Source organism: Pantherophis guttatus, chromosome 2 (assembly GCF_059756535.1).
Source record: "Pantherophis guttatus breed Tessera chromosome 2, ASM5975653v1, whole genome shotgun sequence".
Lineage (NCBI taxonomy): Eukaryota > Metazoa > Chordata > Lepidosauria > Squamata > Colubridae > Pantherophis > Pantherophis guttatus.
Genome location: NC_142064.1, coordinates 163,365,045 through 163,392,441, shown reverse-complemented (window position 1 = coordinate 163,392,441; position 27,397 = coordinate 163,365,045). Strand labels below are relative to the sequence as shown.

General features: G+C 37.4%; 1 protein-coding gene across 1 annotated transcript in view; it reads left to right on the top strand.

The window, feature by feature from the left end:
• Window positions 1-342: 342 nt before the first annotated feature.
• EVPL (envoplakin) overlaps window positions 343-27,397 on the top strand; it is a 53,286-nt gene continuing 26,231 nt past the window's right edge. The window contains exons 1-8 of the mRNA XM_034408612.3: window positions 343-586; window positions 13,583-13,685; window positions 16,680-16,834; window positions 16,991-17,114; window positions 18,410-18,535; window positions 19,925-19,963; window positions 21,064-21,225; window positions 22,343-22,450. Of these exons, the coding sequence (XP_034264503.1) occupies window positions 513-586; window positions 13,583-13,685; window positions 16,680-16,834; window positions 16,991-17,114; window positions 18,410-18,535; window positions 19,925-19,963; window positions 21,064-21,225; window positions 22,343-22,450 (891 nt within the window). The 5' untranslated portion in view covers window positions 343-512. The remainder of the gene's footprint in view (window positions 587-13,582; window positions 13,686-16,679; window positions 16,835-16,990; window positions 17,115-18,409; window positions 18,536-19,924; window positions 19,964-21,063; window positions 21,226-22,342; window positions 22,451-27,397) is intronic.

Genomic DNA, 27,397 nt, shown 5'->3' with positions numbered 1-27,397 from the left:
GAATATATAGCTTGGACAGCACGTTTTGTAAACATGTTATCTATTCTGTGCTTTAGCTATGAATAGGGTTGCACTTTATCCTTTACTATAGACAAACATGATTTGCAATGAGATAAGCCTTTGCAGGCAAAGAAAGGTATTGCATGAAATGGCTGTTGAAAACCGTGTGAACGTAGCTGGGAAAGTCTCAGCTTGTACAGAGGCACATTCTTCTGAGTACCAGGGTGGGGTCTCCCACTCTCCCTCTGGCTTTTACTCATTCAGTCATAAACTGGTTTTTCAAGTCCTTCTTTTTTTTTTTTTAAAGCAAGTTTTCATCACTGCTGTTGATCACCTGCACTTTGGGGAGGAGCTTTCCACATTCCGCTTTTAACAATGTGCACACCTTCTCAACCTTTCCTGTCAGATCATCTCAACAGGAGCAGAGGCAGAAGCAGGTACAGCACACACACGCCTCCCATCAAGACCCTTCCCGATATCAGCAACAGGGAGTTTCCCAGGATAACGCCGAGATGTTCAAAGGGGTGGCCAAAGGCTCGCCAAGTGGGGGCGCCCCAAACAAAGGGTCCCCAACCAAGCAGTTCAAGTAAGTTGCTGATTCTGTCAATTTTCTTTTTGCAGAATTGAATAAGAGCTGGTGTTAATAAAATAAACCTAAAGGGAGAACAATTGCCTACATATATCTTTTTTTATAAAAAAAAAAAAACTTAAAATAATGTAAAGGCTAAGAATCCAGTCTTCTGTCTACTTGTGGGGCATAACCTCACTGAATTCAGTGGGATTTATTTACGAAGAGGCATACGTGATAAGGTACTCAACAAGATGCTAAGGAAAATAGTTTTTCCTGTTTAATAAAAGCAGTCCAGGTTCCTTCTTAGTTGCTTAAATAGATTGCAAGGAACAAGTATTATTTGCCTAACAGGATACCTGAAAACTAAAATCTGTTTTTGTCCCTTGTGCAAGTAGGCCAAAGTTGAACGTGAATTCTCTTTCTCTCATATCCACCCATCAGCTCATCCCAATCCAGTATCCATGCTGGATGGGAATTTTAGGACTTGTAGTTTAATATACCTGAGGGGATTTAAGACTGGACAAACTTATAGCTCTTTTTCTTTTTCCCATAGAGAAACTTGTATATCAGTCAATATCTCTAAAGCAAGGAAATCTTAAAAGAGGTTCTATGTAACAATGATTGTCCCATGTAGTGGAAGAAAATATGTACAATGGACATAACACTAGTTCTACTTTAAAGAGGTTTCCAGACTCCTTATTGTTTGAAATTATATTGATTATGGTCAGATTTTCTTTTTTAAAGGATGTGTATATAGACAGCATGGATTTGACATTTCAAACACATGCACCCTCTTTTCTATTTTCCATTCGTTTAATTCCTACAAATATTTTCTAGTAGACATGTTATTTTTTAACATGTCTACTAGAAATATAATCCATCTGTCAGGTACCCTCTTTTGATCATCAGCTAGATTTGGCTACCTTTTTTTGTACACTGTAAAAACTAAGAATCTCATATTCCAAAAATCATATTGGGAGTTATCCATGGAATGTGGTATTGCCTTTTTGCTGGCATTGCTACAACTCTAAGAAGCATGTAATTCTTTTTTGCATCATACTAACAGAATAAGTAGCTGAAAAAGTGGGGAAAATATATTATCAGAGGGGCATTAATTTGTTAATTTCTCACTTTTCCTTTGGGAGCTCAACTCTTCTTATTTCTTCCACCCCCAACAATACCGTTGTGATGTTGGCTGAGCCAAGAGAGAATGAATGAAATGAATCAAAGTCACTCAAGATAGTCAATAGTTGGATGTTGATTAATTGTTTTCTTCTCTACCCAATTGTTCTCTACATTTTGTCCCTGGTCTGGTGAAAGGCGGCAACTTTATCAGGAACTTAATTAGTCTCCAGAAGAAAATTTCATAATGTTACAAGTCTAATAAAAAGTAAAATCTGCCAAATTTAATAACCTTTGATCTTAGATAAATGCATAAGTAACATTGCACTTGTGCCTACTGCTTCTGTATTTAGATAGATGATGTACTTGAGGCTAAAATGTTGTGCAATATTCAGCCTGTCATTTCATATATAGTACATACAGTTGATAAAGTATATTATAATTACCATTTTAGAATGATTAATTCTCATATTTTGAAAGCAAAAAAATTATGAGTGTTGCAAAGGAAACAACCAACAACCAGGAAGTGATTCAGCAATAGATCAAATCACTTCCTGGAACAGGTGAAGTTTAATGTAAAAATCTGGTTTTGCTTTATTTTCTGAAATGTTGGGAGGAATGAGTATGCTCGATTTCCTGAGTTCTATTTCCTTTTTGAGAAGGAAAAAGATGTTACTGTTAGAAGGCTCATCTGCTGAAGTCTCAGATGAAGCTGTGCTCATGAAAAGACGTGATTTGTAATGTTGATTACTTGTATAGTGGATACAGCTGCAAACACTGTATCCATCACAGATATCAATTCTCAGATATCAATTATCAATTCTCCCTGCTATGGTAGCTTCAGGGTTTGTTGTTGGTTTTGTTGTTGTTGTTGTTCTGCTTATTTTCTTTCTTAACTACTTTACACTTTTCAAAATGTATGCTTCCCCTGAGTTTTTAGATCCCTCCATCTTGTTGAAAGGTGGAATCATTTTGACACAACAGAAGGAGCAGCACTTACAAAAATGATTTTCCTATTATTATGAACATCTTAGATTAGCAACAAAATATTGTACTGATTAGAACGTTGCTCGGTTCCATCAGCCATGCCGTCTTCCAGGAGATTCCATTCCTTGTTCCCTCCGCTCCAGTTTTTGATCTCTTCTCCCAACCAACTGAATGTTCAATCCTCAATGCCTATATTAGGAGTTCATTCCTCAGATTTTTGTCCTTTTTAAATTTTCTCATCCATCTGAATTTCACTTGTTTTCTTCTGAAGTTTGGGAGGAACAAGACAAAATGGTGGAAATACCTTGGTTAAAAAAGAAAACATTTACTGCAGTCTTTCCATTCATCGCCAGCATCTATTTTGCCTTTTTATTATAGTGCCTAACCATGGGTTTGTGAATATATTTTTTGAGCCTACGAATACTGTGGGCTAGTGAAAAGCCTAGAGAAAAGGCTTCTATTTAAATGACAACTGAAAAGAGAGAGAGAATTCATTAGGTTTTACTCAAAGGTAGCAGAACTCAAAAATAATCTTGGTTACAAGTTCTTACTTTACTTCTCAAATTTTACAATCAAATGTCTTGATTTTATGGTATAGCATCAGCTACATTCTTTTGGTAGTTTATCCAGAGCATTATGAAGAATGTGATTGTTTGTTTAGGTGACTTTCTTGAAGCTAATCAGGTAACTTATCTTGAAACAAATTGAAGGTATAATATTGTTTCTTTACTTTTCTAGATTGCACCTCACTTATGCAACAAATGTGCAATATGAAGTATGTAGCTGAAGTAGATGTACAATGTTAGTACTTTGTCAAAACTAAAAGTCTCTCAGCTATGAGAATTCTTGAATGTAAATTATGTGGGACTATTTCATTGCATACTCTCTATGCAGCATTTTTATACTGTATATACTTATCTGAGAATTAGTCCTATAGGGCATTAACATGGTACTGTTGACTTCTCAGGGGAAAATATACAGCGGATAAAGAAATCCATGGTGATGTTATAAAACCCATCCATCTGAACTAGAAATGTTTCAAGAATTCCACTGATTTGCAGTATATATGTTTGTAATAAACAATGAAAAGAATTTGGTTTGCATCCCTGGCTGATGTATGCATGTGGGCAAGGGTGTGTGCTTCAATGTGCACAATAACTCTGTGGTGAATGCTTTCACTAGGAGAGAGTTCTACCATATTGCTGGAGGAAGCTGTCTTGTATTTACTGACACTATGGCTATATTCCCCAATCATGTTAATCATACTTGGCTCTGTTTAGTGCAAGATGTGAATGCAGTAATTGTGGCTTTTAAATCATTATTTATTTTATTGCAAAACCGAGTCAATTAAGAAGCAGCTGTCCAGGATTTTAGCCTGCAAGGAATATTTTTACTAATGATGCTAAATAGTAAGGTTTCATTTTTTTAAACATGTAAAGCATATTCTATTCTAAACCAAAATACAATGGTCAGTTCAAAAGAACAGCAATGATAAATTTTAATCCATTTTCTTTTATGGGCTGTCCTTGAGATGTGGGCTTTCTGATAAAGATCAGCAATGTGGTTTTGTTGTGATAGTTTTCTCTGGTAATTTCAATAAATATGACCTGTGACCTGGATTCCAGAAAGATGTAGAATTGTGATATGCTATGATGTAAAGTAACACCTCTGAAAATGTAGAATATCTATATTAACCTGATAATATATTCTTCCGACTTTACAGTATATCTAGATCATCTATAGTTAGATACATATGGCTTTATATTCAGCTGAGTCTGTGTATTCTAAATCTGTTATTTGTTCTTTTGTGTTGTCAATTGGTTTTTCTTCACCAAAACAAAAGGCAAATAACACTGGTGGTGTAGACCCATGCAACTATAAGCAACTATAAGATGCATGGACTTCAACTCCCAGCATGCTGGCTGGGGAATTCTGGGATTTGACATTCATGCATTTTAAAGTTGCTGAGGTTGAGAAACACCAGTTTAGACTAACTGGGATTGCCTTCCCAAAACTCCCCTCAAATGTGAGCAAATTCCAAACATATTCAGTGGGCTTTAGTCTTGGGAAAGTCTGGTTTAGATTTTGGATCCAAGATTATGATGTTTCATTTAGTTTTCCAGATTTTGCTTTTGATACAAAAAACTTTTGTAGCTTCTGAATCCATTGTAATTTAATATAAATCTATCTATGCTATCCCTGTTTTACAGTCTATGTAACATGGCTGGGCAGTGTTCTGAACGTATCCACTGTTTTTATTTATTATGCCTGCCTGCTTGTCATGCAGCTCCGGGCAATGAACAAAACAACCGAGAGGGCAAATAAGCTAAAAAACATTTCATGTCAAGGGCAGTTTAGGCATTGAAACAATTAAGATGGGCTTCTGATTCAGTACCTGAAGGATGAGCTGGATCTTCAAGGCTTTTTAAAAGACAGGCAGGGTCAAAGCCATCCAGGGGGAATACTGTTCCGAATAGTGACAGAGGAGGCACATCGGCTTGTCCAACAAGATAGAACTTGAATGATGGAACCTGGAGAAAGTCAACTCAATCAGATACAGGCAGAAGAAATAGGAGACCTGAAGAACTTTATAAATGAGAAGCAGTACCTTGAATTGGAAGCCCATTGGCAATTAATGCTGCTTGTATAGTAGTGGTATTCCATGGGAGGGGATATCCATAGCTACTCATGCTATGCTGCATTCTACCTATAGCTTGAGTTGTGTTGAAAGGCAGTCCCAGGTAAAGAGCACATCCCAGTGGTCCAAAGACAAAAAAAAGGAGCACACAGAGGGCCAGTTCAGCAGTTCGGATCCTTAGTGCAGGTTTCCTACGTGAGCAGGGGGTTGGACTAGATGACCTCCAAGGTCCCTTCCAACTCTGTTACTGTTAATGTGTTAACATGCAGCTTCTTCAAGGCTGCATCTAGCATCTCTTAGCCTCTCCTTAATCTAAAGACATCTTTTCCTAGGATTAAGGTCCACCATAGGTGAAGGATGATCTCAGGAGACCCTGCCGCTTTAAGTTTTTGCTCTTTGCATGCTCTGAAATAACATTTTGGCTTTGAATTTACATATAGATACACCATATATAATAAGACATGTCACGCAATTATGTTATATCATGTATTCTGAGTTCCAATCTTTATGCTCCTGAGATCAGATTTGTTTTAGGAAACTTATTAAGCTCCTCCATATGCAGTCTGATGCGTAAAACATCCTCAATATGCTTTATTTCAATGGTGTTTTACAATATTACCACCCACAAACCACCACCACCCAGCTCAGCTTTCATTCAGTAGTTGAGTGTAGAGAATGGCAGCCTAGCCTGAGATATCAGCTAATCAGCATTGAGTTTCTCTGTTCAAACATGCCACAGTTTACAGTTCCACTCCCTGGACCTGTTTTTAGAACTCCGTGAATTCATAAGCAGCACAAAGGAAGCAAAGATTTATAAAGAGGCAAAAAAAAAATTCAAGCATCTCCTTCATATGCACAGTCCATGAATTTGTCTTCATGAATTTCATTGCATTGCTCTATTGCCTTGCAAAGCCATTCACTAAGTTAGTCAGTTACGTGGGAGATGGAACAGGTAAATTGTTTGGAGGACCTGTAGCAAAAGCAGAGAATCTAAACATGGCTTTTGGGTTCATGGTAATAGTAATGAAGTTATTGACAAACTGCATATTTTGCTACAAATCTTTCAGGTAAGTGTCTACACTTGGCAGGAGCTAGATGTCAGGGACCACAGTGGATAGTCTGTCCATTCGAGAATAATATATGTTCAACCATAGCAGAATCAGAGAGAAGATGAAAAAGATTTCACTTTTAGGATGTTAAAAGAAGTATCATATTTATGATTTTGCAGAACATACCACAGCTTTGCAACTGGAGAAATGTGATTGGCTTGGTGCAGGGTATTTCAAACTACCCATAATTGTTGCCAACTAGTTGACAGCTATGAACAAGGCACTTTTCTTCAAGCCTAACTTTTTGGGAGAGGACAAAACTCCTTGATACAAAAACAATTGCATAACTAGTTGGCATGGAAGCCTTTGTATTAGCTGAAAACATTTAGGAGTAGTAGAGGTGAGAATAATTACTGATTTGTAAGAAAATAGAAGATTGTAGATAATCTGACATAGGCTGGGCTGATACAGGCTGGCTGCAGTTATTTTACCTTGGTAAGGAAATATAAAACAAACAAACACATTTGGTCACTCTTTTAGAAAAAGACTGTCCTGAATGCAGTTGGTAGTTATTTCTGAATCTGTTATTCCAGAGAGATGCTTTGAAGCTGCCCTGGCTTGATTTCATTATATAAGCTTTGAGGAGAGCAAGCATCCGCTTTATCATGTACACCAAATAGGAAACATGATGAGATAAGCTAATTCTACTTTATTGTAAAGCTACATTAACCAAACTTTACAAGTTTGAAAGTACAAATTTCCCACCATTTTCTTCACAGTTTAAAAAACTAGTGAGTGTCCCTTCTGAGCCTTCTGCCCAATATCCAGCTCTGTCTCTTATCTCACCATTCCCTAGGCAGCATTACTTTCAGAGGTGGGTTTCAGCAGGTTCTGACCAGTCCTGGAGAACCGGTAGTGGAAATTTTAAGTAGTTCAGAGAACCGGTAGTAAAAATTCTGACTGGCCCCGTCCTCATCTATTCTCTGCCTCCCAAGTCCCAGCTAATTGGGAAGAAATGGGGATTTTGCAGTAACCTTCCCCTGGAGGGGGGTGGGAATGGAGATTTTACAGTATCCTTCCCCTACCATGCCCACCATGCCATGCCCACCAAGCCACACCCACAGAACCAATAGTAAAATTTTTTGAAACCCATCACTGATAACTTTGCCCTGTCTCCCAAGGTCTCTCCTGCCTACTATTATAGGACAGGCGTGCTTGGGATGGTAGGAAGGATCCAAAGGAGAGGATCCTGAACTCTCCAATTCAGACAGAATAACAGAGTTGGAAGGGACCTTGGAGGTCTTCTAGTCCAACCTCCTGCTCAAGTAGGAAACCCTATACCATTCCAGACAAATGGTTGTCCAATCTCTTCTTTATAACCTTCAGTGATGGAGCATTCACAATTTCTAAAGCCAAGCTGTTCCACTGATTGATTGTTTAACTGTTAGGAAATGTCTTCCTTTGTTCTAGGTTGATTCTCTCCTTGATTAGTTTCCATCCATTGCTTCTTGTCCTGTCTTCAGATGCTTTGGAAAATAAGTTGACTCCCTCTTCTTTGTAGCAATCCTTTAGTTATTGGAACACTGCTATCATGTCACTCCTAGTCCTTCTTTTCATTAAATCTCATTTCCTAATTTGATTTCCATTTGGGAGCTCCCACAACCAGAAAATGTATCTCCAGAGGACATATGTATGGGTTAAATGGTAGGAAAATCATGGAGTTAAGGAAGCAGCTAGCAACAAATATTTGATGTAAATAGACAGGAAGAATTATTTAAATGAGAGGAAGAGTTAGCATAAATCCTGCAAAAGAGAGACCGGCCTCGTCAACTATTTAGAACCTTTTGAAATATAAGCCAGGAATAAGAAGGGGATGATCAGTTGTCCTTATGAGTAGTTGGGCTTCCAGACAAGTGATAGTTGTTAGATCCACCCTGTACCAAAGACTCCTAAGTAAGGCGTGTGTGTGACTTCAATTCATACCATACCTTTTCTTCAATCAGTTCATGAGGACAGGTGTGATTTATTTTGTCCAGATGTTTTTTTCTTGGAAAGCTAAGTAGGAGGCCTCTCCCTCTAGCATTTGAATTTCCCACAGTGCCCTAGAGCATCTGGTATGGCATGCAATTTGCTCAGAAATTGCAGAAACATTTGGATGATGGGCAGCATCCCAAACTCATCAACTATTGCCAGTTAAATCCAATGACTTGTAAAAACAGGTAGACTAGTCAAAATAAGTGAGTCAGTAACGGCATGTTACTAAATGCTAGACACCATCATTGTCCTTCCTGGCCATTTTAAAAGAAGCACATAGAATTTTTCAATCCTGTGCATTTAGAGAGAACTTCTGCTGATGGGGAAAGGCCAAAGTCCAGAGAACAAGAAAGATTTATGCATGGGTTTCTTTTATTTAAAAAAAAAAGGTGAGTCAACATAACACCCTGAGTCACAATGTTATGGTTTCTTACATCCCATGCCATGAACAACAGAGTGTGATCAAGCATCTTGAAACTGTGACTTTCCTTTGATTGGTCTCTATAGAAAGGGACTTCATGAAAGCAAATTCATTGATAGGTTTGTCTCAACACGCCTGAGAAGCAATGTAGAATGACTCACATTCCTTCTAGTTTGGCAGGAAATAACACTGGAATTCTGGGTGGTGCTCAAGTATTTGCTACCATGTCTCCTCCTCATTCCTGGGAGGGGAAGGCGATGAGGCTGAGCAGGAGACAAGCAGATTGTGCAATTGACTGAAAAGAATGACAAACTAGTTTCTATTTCCAGGCTGCGGGGGGGGGGGGCAATGACCTCTGAGGAGTGGAGTGGGAGAAAAGAAATCATTACACAGGTATATAATTTTTTCCCCCAGCTACAGTGTTCCTGTTATTATTTAAGTGCTAACAAGTTGACATTAGAAACAAGAAATTGCAGTAATGCAGAAGCAGGGGCAACCTTATGCTCTGGAACTCCAAAGGGTGGAACTGGAGCCATTTGGTGGTAATTTTAGGGTGCCAAATTTCAAGTTAAACAGTAGGAGAAAGTTTTGAATGTTAATCCTTTTCTACAGTAAAAACAAATCTGCTTTAGGAGGCAAATATGCCCTCTTTTGCCTGACACATTTTGAGCGATGGCTGGGATGCTATTTTTCAGCAATGTTATTGCTGCACTCTGCACCTGAATTTGGTATCGAATAGGAGCTGGCCTCCCATGCTTCCCCCAAAAAATCTTCCAACATTATAACTATCTTTGTATGATATGCTAAACTAAAGCATACCAAGGTTAGGCTTAATATGCTGTCCAAACTTGCAGTCCTGACTTGCCATAATCACAGTTTGGAATCATAGTTTAGAGCAGTGTTTCTCAACATTGGCAAGTTTAAGGTGGGTGGACTTCAACTCCCAGAATTCCTCAACCAGCTTGGGAAAATCCACCCTTCTTAAACTTGCCAAGATGGTTTATTAGAGTATGTTTATTTTCCTTGATTGTGCTCTCAAAACTGTAATACCAGAAATAATCCCATCCCTTCATTCTCTAGAAACAGGGTCAGGTAGCAAGAACATACCAAATCTGCTCCTATGGTATATGTAGCTCAAGTTGAACTATTACCTGTTTGGGGCTTTTTGAGAGTATTCTGAGAAGAGTAAAAAAAACAAAAAGTGAGAGACTGCCCGAGAAAGAATGACATTGCTTACTCATGTATGGGCCTGTCCTGCAAACACAGTTTATGCGTCTATGAAAATATGATGTTCCTGAAACATAAAAGCTTCCTTTGAAGAACAACATCTAGATTGAATAAAATTAATTAAACAACATTTTGTTGCAATGTCAACCATTTTTTCTGGAAGGGCTGGTTCATTTCCCTACATATTGCCAACGGTATTATTTTCACATGATTATGTATCAATATCCCTCCTTTCTTTGGAGGATCAGCACACACTATTCCACAATAATAAATTATTCTAGGATTATTACTGTTCTAGTAATGTATGATTAACAAATGAGAAGGCTTAAATTGGATTTTAATTTGAAAGACCAGTCAGCATTTTAGTTGTAATGCCATGAAACTCTTTGTGAATCTCTTAAAGGTTTTGAGTTCTAACTATTTATGATCCCATTGATTTTGTCTCATTGAAATGATAGGATGTGTTTTAAGACATACAACCCTGATGTACAGAAAGCTTTTGATTATTTTCTGGTCTACTTAGAAAGGCTAGTACCTATTGTGAGGAGAGGGTGCTTCCAGATGACCAGCCTCTCCGTTGACTTAAGGGCCAGACTGGATTTTGCACAGCAAATTAAAGAAAATGCTCCAGTGTAGGAAGAGTTAAGACTCCTTCTGTAAAGTGTATTATACTATGATTCTTATTAGGGATGTTCACAGGGTGTGGACAAAAAAAACCAAGATGGCAGTATAGTCAAAGCTCTACCTATTTTTTTATGTGCCTCATGGAGCTTCAGTTGTATTATTGTCATCTTAAGGTTCTTTGACCACATAAAGGCCAGTTTCTTATACTTTGTTTTCCATTTTATTATTATGTTCTTTATGTTGCAATTAATATCTCTGCAACCTGGAGGCTGTTCTTTTCACATGCTTACGTGAAGGTTTTGTAGAATGCCCGGTTCCCAAATAGTAATAACACTTAGACTTATATACCACTTCATAGTGCTTTTACAGCCCTCTCTAAATGGTTTACAGTCAGCATATTGCCCCCAACAATCTGAGTCCTCATTTTACCCACCTAGGAAGGATGAAGGCTGAGTCAATCTTGAGCCAGTGAGATTTGAATTGCTGAATTGCATCTAGCAGTCAGCTGAGGTAGCCTGCAGTACTGCACTCTAACCACTGCATTACCTTGGCTCAAATGGTTTAAACACATCTGGTGTATGATATTTTACAATTTTATTTTACAATACTCTTTTATAAAATGTTAAGTGCCTCACCTCACACTGAATGTAGATCAATATCTACATTCCAATTCTCACGACCCACTGGAGCACAAAATGGGAGTGATGAAAACTCTACACCACTGGGCTAAACATTTGCCTATCAGCAAAGATGGAAAAGAAAAAGAACTAAAACACATCAAGGAAGCCCTCAGAACTTGTGGCTATCCCAATTGGATCTTCATCAAATCCAAAAAAAGACCCAGCAGGAGCTCCTCCATAACAAACAAAGAAGAGAACAAGCAAAGCAATGTTGTCATTCCATATGTTGCAGGAATATCTGAAAAGCTCAGGAGGATTTTCAACCAACGTAATATACATATACACTTTAAACCCCGAAATACACTATGGCAGGAGCTTGTTCACCCCAAGGATAAAACACCCAGACACAAACAGACCAATATGATATATGCAGTACAATACACAATGATGTGTACATTGGAGAAACAAAACAACTACTTCATAAAGTCATGGCACAACATAGGAGAACAAACCCACCAGAACAAAATTCAGTAGTCCATCTGCATTTGAAAGACATCTGCATCTGCATTTGAAAGACTTCAGTCTTATGAAGTCCACATTCTGTGCAGAGAGGACTCCTGGTTTGAAAGAAGGGTCAAAGAGGCCATCCACATTAATATTGAACAGCCCTCTCTCAACAGAGGGGGAGGGATATGACACCACCTATCTCCTGTTTACAAGACAATCCTTTCAGCAGTTCCAAGAAGCTTCCACATCCATTTGCACTGTTGAGGGTACAGATAAATCCCCAAGTGGCCTCAATGACTCTCAGAAAGAGTGCTAACAACTAGATGACTGCAAGGAATATAATTTTTTCCATCCTCCACCATTCAGTCAGAACTGAAGAAGCTTCCTGGATGAGAAGCAAAACATCTTCAAGGAAAAACAAAGTCCAATTGCCTTTTCGGAAAAAAAAGCACCTTTGGGTCAATTCAAGATTACTTGCTATTCATAAAATTCAACAAGCTTCAACAATTAATATTGTCTCAATCCCTCTTTAGTTGCCAACCATTTACTTCCTTGATTAAAATTCTTCTTCCCAGAGTTCTTCTGGATTTTTAAGACTCCAGTTTCCTTTGGTAGTTCATTAGCACCTTTGCTGACTCCAGCTTCCTTTGCTAACTCATTTCTGCCTCCTAAGGGAAAGTCATCTTTTGGGAAACAGAGCTGATTCTAACTTTCATTTATAAAATAATTTTTATTTATAAATAAATATTTATAAAATAACTTTTATTTATCTCCTTTCTAAAACAGTTTGTTTTGTGGTATAGACTGCTTTGTGTCTCTGTGACAGGTTCACAGAGAGGTATGGCATCCTGTAACTCAGGGGTGTCAAACTGGCGGGCCGTGGGCCAGATGTGTCACGTGCAGGCCACACCCACGCCAGCTGCACGAAGGGAAAAAAATCATGAAATGTCACATGACAGCAACATGATGCCGCGAGTTTGGCACCCGTACTGTAACTCATCACAGACATCATTAGACAAACATCAGAAGATTCTAATTTGAAAGTTATTAGATTAGAAGATTTTGGATGGGGAGGTATCTCATGGTTTTCTTTGACTTATGTGCACATTAAGGACATAAGAGTGCTAATCATTCTTTCTCGCAAAAGATTTGTGTTTTATTTGTTACTTATTATTTAGAACATTCAGATAGTCCTCAACTTGCAACCACAATTGACCCCAAAATTTCTGTTGCTAAGCAAGATGTTTGTTAAGTGAATTTTGCCCCATTTTACGACCGTTCTTACCACACCTGTTAAGTGAATCACTGAGGGAACACAGTTGCTAAGCGAATCTGGCTTTCCTATTGACTTTGCTTGTCAGAAGGTCACAAAAGGGGATCACATGACCCTGAGGCACTGCAACCGTCATAAATATGAGTCAGTTGCCAAGTATCCAAATTTTGATCACATGATCATGGGGATGCTGCAATGGTTGTAAGTGTGAAAAATTGTCATAAGTCTCTTTTCTCAGTTGTAACTTTGAATGATCACCAAATGAACTGTTGTAAGTTGAGGAGTATTATCAAGTAGATCATAGGTGAATTTATACTTCACTGGTATGTAATTATTGATTCTGGAGATTTTTAAAGGAATTTACTATTGAAGCTAATGTTCCAGTTTGGGTTCTAATTCTATGGTATACTGAGCAAAAGAATTGAGCAAAAGAATGTGGCTTCAGTATGAAATTCTGAGCAAAAAAACTGGATCTTTAATCTACCTGATTTCTATATCCTTATCTGCAGATCATCAAGCAGCAATGATCTAGCGGTGCTCATCTCACGCATGCAAAAAAATGCTGACCAGGTGGAAAAGGACATCCTTGAAACACAGTCCAAACTTAAGAAGGTAAAATTGGAACTTGAATACAAAAATCATGCTATATGTTTGACTCTAACGTTTATCGGAGAAAGCTCCAAATAGAATAGTAAGATCTCATATGATGGTTGGGCAAATACATAAAATAAATCTAATCAGATACAAGGGGAATACCTGTGTCCTTTATTTCGAAATGACAAGATTATAGAAAATCAGAGTTGCCTGGATGTATGAAAAATATTAAAAAATAAAATTAAAAAAGTGGAGTGAACTCATGAAATAGTTTCTTGTAACAAAATGGTCCTCCAGATACCTTCATTAGAAACTCAAGAGGTTTCTTCTTTGAAACTTCTTTAGTTTTTTAATATTAGATAAAACACAAATTGTGTTTTATTTTTATTTATTTGAATTCATTAGCCACCTATCTTCAGTGGACTCAGTTAATGGATGATGTTAAAGAAAGAAAAATAGATATTTTGTGCTTTTTAAAAAACTATGTGGAAACCTTTAATAGATCTGAATGGAGGTGGTCTAATCTTGTGAAGAGGACTTGATGAATACATGTATGAAAGTGAAGATTGGAGTTAATTATGAATGAAATATAAGTCAGAAGAATGAATTACTATCTTCTAAATCAGGGGAAATCAGGGTTTTTCAGAATGTATTATATAGAATCCTACTGGCCAGTCATAGATTCATATATGGAATGCTACCACATGAGAACTTGATGGGGTTCCATGAGAGACTAAGAAAGAGAAAAAAAACCCACTTAAACACAGTGAATTTGTTTCTTAATCAAGGATTCTGGGAGTGGAATGAAAGAGCTAGTATTTTCTATATTGTAGAGACAATGGGAGAGTGCCTTCTATAACAAGTGTGTCAGTGGACCTCAAATTACAAATCATGCAACAAAAAATAAAATTAAAAGAGAAAAGAAAATGCAAAGCAATTTCAATGAAAAAGTGTTCTGGCGGTATGTGAAAAGGGCTAAAGAACAACTTTTGTAGGAGGACTGGCAGAGTTTGAGGGCGGAGTGAAAATGGGATCAGCAGTGATGTATTAACCATTAAGCAGACTAAGCACGTCCTTAGGGCACCAGGCCCAAAGGGGGCACCACAAAGTTGAGAAAGAAAAAAAAAACCCAATGAAGATGGGTTCTTCATTGAAAGGAGGGGGGCACCAAGATTTGTCAGTGCTTAGGGTATCAGTGAGCCTTAATCCGCCACTGGGGATCAGCCTAGGATTGTTACGTAGCTACAAGCAACCTTAATCCAACCGTTGATCCTTATCTAACTCCAGACAGGTGCTGTTAGTTGAGAAGATTTCTATGTATAGGCTTTAGCAATAAATTAGTTTAACTGAACCTTCATGTGAGGACTTGATCTTTCACAGACTGGTCTTTCGCACCTGACAGCCTTTGGCAGAGTGAACAGAATGATTGAATAATTTGGGAAGAAACATTGGAAATGTTAAAAAAAAATATTTCTTTGGGAATGCTAGTGAGATGTTAGAGAGTGAAACTAAAATCAGTGCTATGAACCTCACACTCGCTAGTACTGATAATGTTACCTAGTCAGGTAATGAAACATCTGCCAGCAAACAACCAAGCTCAGAAAGCATCAAGGAGAGCTGACATATCAAAAGAATAAAGTCAGTGTTTGAATCAGGATGTGAACTTAATGGAAGCAAGAATGTTTTGCAAGGACAGAGAACTATAATTATGGCTGTTGGAGCAAATTAGAATTATTTTTCCTTTCCTTTTCTTTTCTTTCTTGCCCTTGGTTTCTTTTGCTGACTTTTTGCATTTTATACAATGCTGCTATCTGAAAAGGGATATAGTAATGGTTATGTTTGAATGTATGATAACTCTGAGCTTGGAACTAAAAAGACTATGACTAACTCTTGAAAATATTTTTAAAAAATTTTTTATCTTAGAGTGAGAGGACTGAAACTCAATGATTCTTGATGACTATTTACTTGGTGTAGTGTACCTCAGTTGCTAATCTAGTATTACTTGAGCCTCTCCTTCCACGTTTGATAGAGGATAACCATTCAAAAGTAGTTCTAGGTACTTTCATGGCTACTATCAGGGAACTCAGAATATATGAAACATGGCTTGCCAAATCAAAACAATGAATATTTAATTCAGTGTTCAGCCAAAGTTATTTTTCCCTTCATCTAAGAAGTTTATTCAATGGGATGAATTCTGTAAATTAACTGTATAAGGTAAAAGTAAAGGTTCTCTTCACACATATGTGCTAGTCGTTCCCGACTCTAGGGGGCGGGGCTCATCTCTGTTTCAAAGCCAAAAGCCAGCACTGTCCGAAGATGTCTCTGTGGTCATGTGGCCGGCATGACTAAACACCAAAGGTGCACAGAACACTGTTACCTTCCCACCAAAGGTGGTCCCTATTTTTCTACTTGCATTTTTTACGTGCTTTCGAACTGCTGGGTTGGCAGAAGCTGGGAAAAGTAACGAGAGCTCACCCCGTTACTGCGGCACTAGGGATTCGAACCGCTGAACTGCCGACCTTTCGATTGACAAGCTCAGCATCTTAGCCACTGAGCCACCATGTCCCAAAATTAATTGTATACTATATGATAAACTATACAGAAAACCTGCATTTGTGGAATTAATATCAGGATCAATATTTTTTTTTTTAATTTGATTTATATGCTGCCCTTCTCCGGAGACTCAGGGCGGCTTACAATGCGTTAAGCAATAGCCTTCATACTTTTGTATATTTATACAAAGTCAGCTTATTGCCCCCACAAACTGGGTCCTCATTTCACCTACCTTAGAAAGGATGGAAGGCTGAGTCAACCTTGAGCCTTGGAGAGATTCGAACCAGCAGTAAATTGCAGGCAGCTGTGTTAATAACAGGGTGCGTAGACCACTGTACTATCAAGGCTCTTACATACTTACAGCCTAAAACATTGCCTTCTAGATTGATAAATGCCACTTCCTCTCTGTCTTCTCTGCGGGGAATGAGGTGTATGCATATTATGCTCTTCTTGTTGTAGGATGCTCTTAATCGTCAGCAGAACAAGCCTTTTGAATTCCAGCAGATAAATGGTAAAAACTTGAAAGATGCTGAGACACTTTTGAAAGACCTTTTCCTAGATGTAGACAAAGTCAAACATCTGAAACATCCTCAAGCCTTTGAAATTGAAAAAGAGTAAGTAATGCTTTATATTCCATGCAGCCCCCTTGAGAAATAGTAAATGCATAGAGACACCCCTACATGACAAGCTTCAGATCACGTTTGGGCAATTCTTCCTTGAAGAAGCCCATTTTCTAATGAAGAAATTCCCTTTCTTCTCCCCTCCAAAAGTATCAAGCAGCTCCATATCCGAATGACACATCAGTGTGCAGAATATCGAGAGCTCTATGAAAAATTTACACTTTCTGAAGTTGGTTCCAAAGTGGACTGGGCAAAAATTCTAGAACAAAAGCAGGTAAGAGTTGCTGCTTGGGTGCGTGGCATTTCATTTGATCAAGTGCATTTCTTGATCAACAAAATTAATAAGGTTGAACATGAATTCCAGCTTTACTTGAAGACCACAGCAGAAGGACAAATGTTTTTTTTATCCTTGCAAGGCAAAGATGATACCAGCATAATAAAAAATTACCTCAATCAATGCTTATCAGAGCATACATGGCTTTGACAATGCACTGATTTGACCTAGAAATACAATAATTTTTTCAATAACCTTTTATCCAAATTCATGATAAAACCAGGAAGTTTGCTTTGTCACAGACAAATCTTTAAGGTGGACCAAGTCATATTGGCCACGTTTACACATTATAGTGGTTTGTTTGATCTTAACTTTCTATGTTATATAAACATAACCAACTGTAGCTTATGAATGAACCACAGTTACGCAAGCTATTGTTTAGCTCAATGGGTAAAACAAGTTGTTCTCATATACTGAAAAACTATTATTAAGCTGAATAAAACTAACTCTGGTTTAATCATTCATGCCAGACTAGGTGGTCAGGGAATATTATCAAGAACATGCAGTTTGACTGGTAATGCAACCTAGCAACTATATTTCAGCCCACTTGTCTCACCATCGTGGAATTAATTACAGAAATAGGGATGTGTATTGTTGTTAAATGCAATTTCTCAGCAAAGTTTTTTTAAAGTGCAGTAAGAATATCCTTGTTTTACAGAGCTCCATATAACGTCATCTCCCATTTGTATTGCGTTTAGTAGGTTATCAACACACCTAGATTAAGGGTGGGAGAGTTTGCATGTCACCTCATATTGCTGTTGCCTTGGGTATCAACATACTCAACAGCTTTATTTGTGTAAGCTTTCAAGATACCAGGTTTTCTTCATTACTCGACATGAGTAATGAAGATACCAGATTTTCTGCCTATGTTTTCACAGAAATATAATATCATAATTGACTCTTTGTAGCAAATGGGTCACTTCTGCAAGGTACAGGTTTATCAGTAAGAGGAGTTCTTTAGTGAGACAGCTACAAAACCTTTCAAAATGATCCCATCAGTCTTTGCCTGTCTCACTTCTTCCCATAACCACTTTTCCTGCACCTTTTTCTGGTTTTGACTTCCACTCGCTAACATTTCAGGATCATTTGGCTTGAGTGCTAGCAGCGGTCACAACTATTAGGAACAACATTGCAATCATTTGGACAAGAGATCAAAGAAATGAGTTACATTTTTCTTGCAGTTGAATAACTCTAAATGTAAACAGTGTGGTGACTTACTGGTGGGTTTGTTGCAGAAACAAATCAGTGGAGGGCAATATGGACCTACGATGCCTGAGCTGGAAAAACAAATTGCAGAACATAACATTCTTCAGAAGGAGATAGAAGCATATGGCCTGCAGATCAAAAATCTTCACAGTATGGTAAGATGGCATGTGGTCAGTCTTTTCACTGTAGAGATGAATACACATACACGTCTTCCCAATGCTGTGTGGCTGGAGAGTGAAGAATAATTAATCTGATCATTTTAAGTAATATCCAACTTGGAAATCACACACCTTGAACCATTACACATTCACAAGACCTGTTTAAATAAACCAAATTCTTAACTCCCGGGTGAATTTTAGTATTCTAGTGGGGGTTTCTAGAATTGATAGTTTGTATGAAGTTCCTATTTTTGTGAAATTCACAAGAAAGAACATATATGAAAGAAAAATTTATGAAAATATCAGAAGTCTAAGACAACAAACTTGGAACTTGATTCTGCATATAGAGATATGATTATTGTAACCCAGTAATAGGATGGAAGAACTGACAGTGTTTATTGTGAGCATTTTTGTGTTGCATAATTGTGGGTGTATTAACAGTGATGGTGAAGAAGAAAAACACAAAACAAAGTCATAATGGACCACAAGTCCCATCACCACTACTTAACCCAGTAATTGTCCAAAGCTCAGTAGGGACATTTTGAACTATAATCCAACACATATTGGCTGAATTTGTGAAGACAAAAGGGGCAGGCAATCTGATGCCCTTCAGATGTTGTAGTCTACAGCTTTAAAAGTCTTCAGCTTTGGCCATGCTCTTTGAAACTAAATTCAAACTCAAACCATCAGCATTTGAATGGGAATGACTACTTTTTCTTCTTATCCAGCAATTCATTCCAAAGCTGCAAGATAAGAAAAATCGTAAAATTTCAAATGATTAATGTTTTAATGTTGTAAGCTGCTGGGAGTCATTTGTGTGCAAGCTGGACAGCCATATAAATTTGTTTAACAAAATGAATGGATAAAATTTGCAGAACATAGTTGAAAAGATTTCTTAAATGTCAGCATACTGGAAGTCCAGTACTAAAATGTTCCATTACTGTAATGAATGTTTTCATAAAAAGATCTCTGCAATCTTATTATAATTAAAGGCCCTTTAACAATACTTGCACTTCTGCTATCAGTGAATTATCAGACAATAACAGTTTATAGACTGAATCATAATTAGCCTTTAAAAAATGAAATATCTATTCACAGTACTGACAGTCAAAAGCAAATTTGATTTTTTTTTAGTTAACAGTTCAATTCCTTCAATATTTAAACGGTAAATATTGACTAAAATATTGACTACATTATGAAGGGCTCAGTTTGCTCGTGGAAATTGTATTTTTGTAAGCAAAAGGCCATATTAAATCCAAATATTATAGTATATATTTGTAATTTCACAGTAAGATAAAGCAAAATGGTATATCTTTTTAACACATAATGTAAACCATTAGTATTGTCTCTTTTAAGAATAAAATTGTTCTCATTCTCTCCAAACAGGAAGCTGGAGATTTAAAGACTCAATACAAGGACTTGCTGGTAAGAATTGTATTCACTATTGTAACCTATAACTTTTTAAAAAGAAAATATTATTAAATTGCTATTTCAGATTCATGTAAACTGTCATCAGAAAATCTGGCTGTTAAAGATAGGAGTCATTTGGTTTTGAGAGAATGTGATGACACCTTCCCAAACTGAGTGCCATGATAGACATACCTATATACAAAATGGCTGCCATAGTGGTTATGACCCTTTACAATACTCCCATTTAATGGAATATGAACTAAACTCATAGGTGCGCTCTTCTATTTCATTGGGACCTTAATCCAAAGAATTTACTGCAAACAAATATGATATTAGAGGCTGGGATTGTGCTTTGCTGTTTCCAGCTTTTTCTTTAATTTTGTAAAATTAGGATAGGAGAGAAGATCTGATGGACACTAACAGAAGTACCTAGAAGCATATTGGTGTTGCGTTGTACAATATTGCCCACTTCTGATTTGAGGACTCTTTACAAGAACAAAAAATAAATAAGAGCATCAACACTGCTGAGTGTTTTCCTGTCCTACACATATGACACACCATTTTGGAGTTTCATCCATTCAAACCAGAGACATGACTTACTGAGAGCAGGCCAACATACTCTCCTGCCTCCACCAAGCAGCCAGCTTCTGCAGAGGATCATGAGGTAGCTCAAGCATGATGCTGGAGAGAGTTATTCTCCTGGCAGAGAATTCTAAGAGCCAGCATGGTGCAGGTGTGGGCACAGTGTTGGACAAGGAATAGGAAGACTCAAGTTCTAGTCCACTCTCAGCTACAGAAGCAGGTGGTTGTGGGGAAAACAGGAGGAAGAAGTATTATGTTTGCCATCTTTAGCTTCTGGATGAAAATCAGGATAGAAATCTTATTAAATATCTGACATTAAATTAGATGGGAATTATAAAAACCTTCAGCACCCTTTCCCAAAATGGCGTTCTCCAACCTTATTGGAGTACCATTCCTGGAAACCTCAGACCATAATACCAAGAGCTGTAATGCTCGAGAATGCTAGGACTTGTCATTGCAATATTTGGTTGATGACAACTGGACAACAACAATGAAATGAAACGACAATAATATTTTTCCCCTCAATCTGACAGAAAGCCTCTATCTGGCGAGGCCAGAGCTTGAATAGCCTCTATACCCACCTCCAAGGCTGCATGAAAGAGCTGGCGTATCTCTCAGAGCAACAGCAGAAGATCTTGAAGCAGGACTGGAGCGATCAAATGATTGATCCCCAGTCAGTCCGGCGTGAGTATGAGGTAAATGAAAAGTTGGATGTCAAACTGTATCTGTAGGTGTGGGAAGTCTTGGTTCATGAACTCTGTTAAGGAACATGATACTCCTGCAGCATCCATTTCAGATGTGCCCAATGGCACATCCCTACCCATAAACTACATACAGTTTTGCAGGAAAAATTTCCTCCAGCCATACTGATTTCAACAAAATGTATTCATTGTTAAATGTAGAGGTTAATGTCCATTCTTTCAGGGACCAGTCAAACTTGTGATGGTGCTGAATGAGTGATACTTAAAGTTCCAGCTGTTGCAATGCCCCCACACTCACATGATTGCAATCCAGATGCTCAGCAACTGGCCCAGATTACGTGTTTGTGATTTGCAATGTTCTGTGCCAGTTTCCTACAAGAAAAGCCAATGGAGAATCTGGCAGGAAGTTGGAAGTCATGGTCATGTGAAGTCCTTGTTTAACAACCTGTGATGATTCATTTAAAAGTGGTAACCAGAAATGGCCAGAACTGTCATCACTGGGCAGTGTCATCATGTGACATCATGCTTTATAACCGCATTGCTTAATGCAGAGGTCAGCAACCTGCGTCTCTGGAGCCACATGTGGCTCTTTCACCCCTCTGCTGCGGCTCCCTGTCACTCAAAATATGCATCACAGCCGTCAATGTACGACACCCGCCGGCACACGATTTATTGAGCTTTTCAACCCCTGGTAGGCCAACCATGGATAAATCCAAGAAAAGAAAAGTTTCAGAAGAAAACAGAACGTTTAATTCAACTACATATGCTAGTTTTGTGGCCGCTCAAGAAATAGTCAGGCACGGGAAGGGTTTTGTGGCTCCCGATGTTTTCTTTTCTGTGGGAAACGGGTCCAAATGGCTCTTTGAGTGTTTAAGGTTGCAGACCCCTGGCTTAGTGGTTGAAATTCCTATCCCAATTACCATCATGATGACCCCCCTATACTTGAATTTCATAAATAACCTACTAGTGCTCTGGCAGGGTTGTGGTGGCTTCCAAAGAAGTAAATTGCCTTTTCCCACTAGTCCATTTGTGGCATATGTGTCATTTACATCATTCAGCTCATTCATTGTGGCCACATTAGTTGTATTAATTCTTTCTTCCTTCTCTTCAGGAGTTCAGAAACAATGAGCTTCTTAACCAGGAAGAGTACGTGAATATGCTTCAGGATGATGGAGAACGGATGATTGAACTGAAGCATCCAGCAGTGACCCCAATCCAGGTAAATAGCAAAATTATGTAATCTAAAGGACCAGACTCTTTTCATTAGTTTGATTATCTGAAGAATATTTGTCCTATTCTTCTCAGGAGCTAACAAAGTTTTTTGGGGTTTTTGTTTTTTGTTTTTAAAGAAAAACAAGAACAAAGGTAAGTTCCTGCCTTCAGACTAACGAAATTAGATTGGGACCAAAACTTAATAGCAAAAGGAAAACAAATATTGCCACCTGTTCTTAATTACAAACATCATCTCAGGAGCAACTGGTTTAGGAAAAGATCAAAGGTAAAGAGGAGCCACAAATTACTGGCCTCTCAACAATGATATGGACTTTCCTCTTTTCTCTCTCACCTTGCCCTGAGGGAATGGGTGCTGCCAGGCATCGGAGAAAAAAAAATGCTTCTGAATGAGGGTATAATTAGGGGATTTCACTGTTTATGAGATACCCATATAAATTTTTCATCCTTTTTGTAAACCTCTTGGCTTTTTCATTAGTAGTTCCATCATTACTCTTTTCAGACAAATTTTGTCAAGTAGGAAAAAATGGAGTGGCTGAATAACTTTTTTTTTTTTTACTAATAGTTGAGAATCCATTTGTCTGTGTTGCAATATTTTCAGGATCAGACTCAATAAAGATAATTGGAGTTAGAGCTTTAAATATATTTCTTTTTAATTATGATAGGCATTCTATATTCACTGAATATTCAAGGTAGAAGCGACGAGAATGGTGAGGGTGGCTCCTTATATATACAAGGGGTGGAGCTAGGAATGGGAGTGGTAAGTTATGAATACATTAAAGTCCAAAGAATAAGTTAACCTCTGATGTTCCATATATACATTATTTACACATTGGAGAATAAGGCATTTACATCTGACAAATCCCCCTCTAAATGCCGGTTCGTTACACAACACCAATTACATTCTGATTCAGGACAATATAATACATATAATTTAGAAGTTAAATATTTGTGTTGTTTAGAAGGTAAGGGTTTTGTTAATATGTCAGCTAATTGTTCAGAAGTATCGCAATGTATTGCTTTAATGAATCCGTCTTGAGACAGTTGTCTCACATGCTTAAACTTTATATCAATATGCCTGGACCTTTGTCCAATTGCATCGGATCTGGATATTTCAATGGCCGCTTTATTGTCTTCATGCATAATAAATGGTAAGGTGGGTTTCTTCCAAACATCAGTGATCAGATCATTGAACCATACAAGGTTATTTGCAGCCTTGGACAAACAAACATATTCCGCTTCTGTAGTAGAAGTGGCTACTAGTTCTTGTTTACCAGTATACCAGTAAACTGGACAATCATTCAATAGAAAAACATAACCAGAAGTACTCTTTCTGCATGATGTATCACCAGCCCAATCTGCATCAGCATAACAAGTAATTTTTGGTTCTCTGTCATTATTGGGTTCCAACATTAAACAAAAATCTAATGTACCCTTCAGATATCTTAGAATTCTTTTGACAGCTTCCCAATGATACAAGGTTGGTTTACTAACATATCTTGACAATAGATTGAGAGGTAATGCAATATCTGGCCTAGTCCAATTAGATATATAAAGGAGTGAACCTATAACTGATCTGTAAAATGTGTTGTCTTTAAACTCAGGGGAAGATTCATCAGTGTTTCTAAGGAAATCAGTTTGCATAGGGGTGTCACAGGTTTTAGCATTATTTAAGTTACATTTGTTTAGGAGTTCGATGATTTTATCTTTCTGTGTAAGTTTGAATCCCCTTTTAGTTTTGTTAATTTGCACACCAAGGTATTTATTCACTTTACCCAGAGATTTCAGTGAGAAGTGTTCATTTAACTTATTTACAAAGATTTCCCTGCTCTCTTTATGCTTTCCAATGTATAAAATATCGTCCACGTAAATTAATACAAATTCAATATGATCATTACTCTTTTTTACAAAGAAACAGTTATCAGCAGTGGTGGCGTTGAAATCCATGGTCTTAAGTACTTTTACCAAGCAATCGTACCATCTTTTGCCGGATTGCTTTAATCCGTACAGACTCTTATTTAATAACCAAATTTCGTTCTTATTAGTGTATTGACTGTGTGGTGCTCTTACATATATTTCCTTATCTAATTTTGCATGTAAGTATGCGGTCTGTATGTCATATTGGAATACGTCCAGATTGAGTGCAGATGCTACTACAAGGGCTGTTTTGACACTCTCTGTTCTCACTGTGGGTGAATATGTATCAGTATAGTCTTCTGGATATTTTTGTGCATAGCCTTGTGCAACTAGTCTAGCCTTGTATAAGGTATTGCCTCCTTCTAAGTTCTTAATTTTATAAATCCACCTGGTACCTATAATTGTTTTATCCTTAGGTGCGATCGCAGGTGTGAATACATTTAATCCTTGTAAACTTTCCATCTCTTTTTCCATAGCTAGTTCCCATTTTTCTCTTTCTTCATGTGGAAGTTTCAATACTTCTTCATATGTATTAGGTGTTATTTGTTCTCCATTCATATGCATTATGTAATCTTTGTATTTATTTGGTATTTGGTTTCTATTGTTTCTAATAGTTCTTTCAGGCTTGCTATGGTTATCATGCAAATATCTAGCTTCCTTTTTTGTTAATGTGTCTGTCTTTATTTTATGCTGACTATTAGTCCAAGTTTTGGTTTTGTTCTTACTTTTGTTAATATTTTGATTTTCTGTTGTTCCTTCCTCGCAAGATATCGTATCTTTACATTTATTAGGAAATATTTCATTAAGGTGCAATTTTGACCAATTGGCCTGTTCATGGAACACAGCTGTTCTGGATACTATAAATTTGTTATTACTATCAATAAATCTGTACCCTTTGGTTCCAGTTTCGTATCCCATGAATCTTAATCTCCTGGATACGTTTTCTCCCTTTCTCCTCAATTGTTTAGGTATGTGTACGTCTGCAGTGACTCCAAATATGTGCATGTGTGATAATTTGGGTTTTCTATTGTACATCACCTCATATGGTGTCTTATTCACAATACTGGACCAGGTTCTATTTTGAGTGTAATTCGAATAATGTAATGCCTCTGACCAAAATTGTTTGCCTAAACCAGCATCCTCTAATGTGCACCTAATCATGGTTTGTAGTGTGGAATTTTTCCTCTCTGCAACTCCATTTTGAAATGCAGAAAAAGGATTGGACGTGAAATGTAACATTCCTCTATCCTTTAACCATTGGGAGAATTCTTTAGACATGAACTCACATCCCCTATCTGTCATAATTTGCTTTATTCTGATATTATGTTGTGTTTCTATACGTTTGTAGAATTCCTTAAATTTCTGAAATGTTTCATCCTTGTGCTTTAATGTGTAAACAAAACCATATCGGCTGTAGTCATCCACTATTGTTAGGAAGTAACGTTTTCTATAGGTAATTGAGGGACTTAATGGACCAACTAAGTCCATGTGTACCAAATCAAAAATATTGTTAGTTGATCTGTTAGATTTTTTTGGTCTGGGACTGGTTTTTAGTTTGGTGGACTTACATACTGAGCATTCCAAATAATTTTCACAATTTTTTATTTTGACACCTTCTGCGTGCTCAGTCATTTTTTGTACTACAGGAAAGCTTGCATGTCCTAACTTCCTGTGTAAGATGTGAGCACACTCATCATGAATTGGTTTACCTATTTTTGGTTTCTTTTCCTTGTATGTATTTTTGTGATCATGAGTTATTCTACACTCATCATTGTCACTGTTACTGACATTTTCATCATCTGCTTCAATACAATCTTCCATATTTGAATCAATGTTATGTAAACATCTTTCTATAGTTATCAGATAGGGTAGACCTCCTTTTATCATTACAGTACCTACATTTGTTTTGTTCTTTTCTATAGTTGCTTTCCCCTTTGAGAAAACTATATTGATATCAGATTCTCTGCTTAATTTTATGGCACTTAGTATGTTGTGAGGTATTTCTGGGATTAATAATACCCCCTCTATTTTCCCTAGACCAGGCAAGGTCACATTTCCTTTGCCTAGTACTTGAACCTTTTCTTGATTAGCTACCTTTATCACAAACTTATCTTCTATAAATGAAGATAATATACTTTTGTTGTTGGTGGTGTGATTTGTTGCACCAGAATCAATAAGCCAATTGTTATTCTCATCCTGCTGTGTTCTGGTGCTGTCTTGTTTATTTAGCCCATTCAGTGACCCAGATTTCCTCTCTTTTGAATTTTCTCTACCCCCTCTACCTTCTTTGTAATTTGGTGGGCTTCTATATTTGTGTCTATCTGTGGAAGATTGTCTGTAATTATATTTGCTCCTATATTCTGGTCTATGTCTCTCTCTTGAGGCTTTGGGGCAGTCTCTTCTACTATGTTCCCTGGATCCACAATTGTAACATCTAAAGGCCTCATTATGTTTATCTTGAAAGACTACTTTCCTAAAAGGTTTGTGGTCTGTTTGGTTACTGGATCGATTTTTTCTTGAATTGTCTTCTGCTATCAATTTGTTAGATAGACTTTCTATGGATAAATATCCCAAATTAATGGTATCTAAGTGTGACATAAAGCTATCCCATGATGGATCAAGTGAATTGATAATAACACTTTTCATTGTTTGATCTGAAATCACTTCCCCCCTCAATTGTAGCTCAGCTCTTATTTTGTTTAGATTTATCAAATGCTCACTTATAGAAACCCCTGGTTTTACTCTAGAGGAAAAGAAATCCTTAGACATTCTTGTGGTTGTAGCTACGCTATCGCTGTGAAATAGATTAAACATGCATTGAATTATTTCTGATACAGTTAGGTTTGGTTTGATGCTATGATACATTGCAGGGGACACGCTAGATATTATTATGAAAAATGCTCTATGATGTAAACAATCTATTTTTAAAGTCCAAGGTCTTCTTGGAGGGCTAGTTATAAAGAATAGTAAATTTTCTTTCATGAAAATAACCTGAAGCTGTTGGTACCACTCTTGTAAA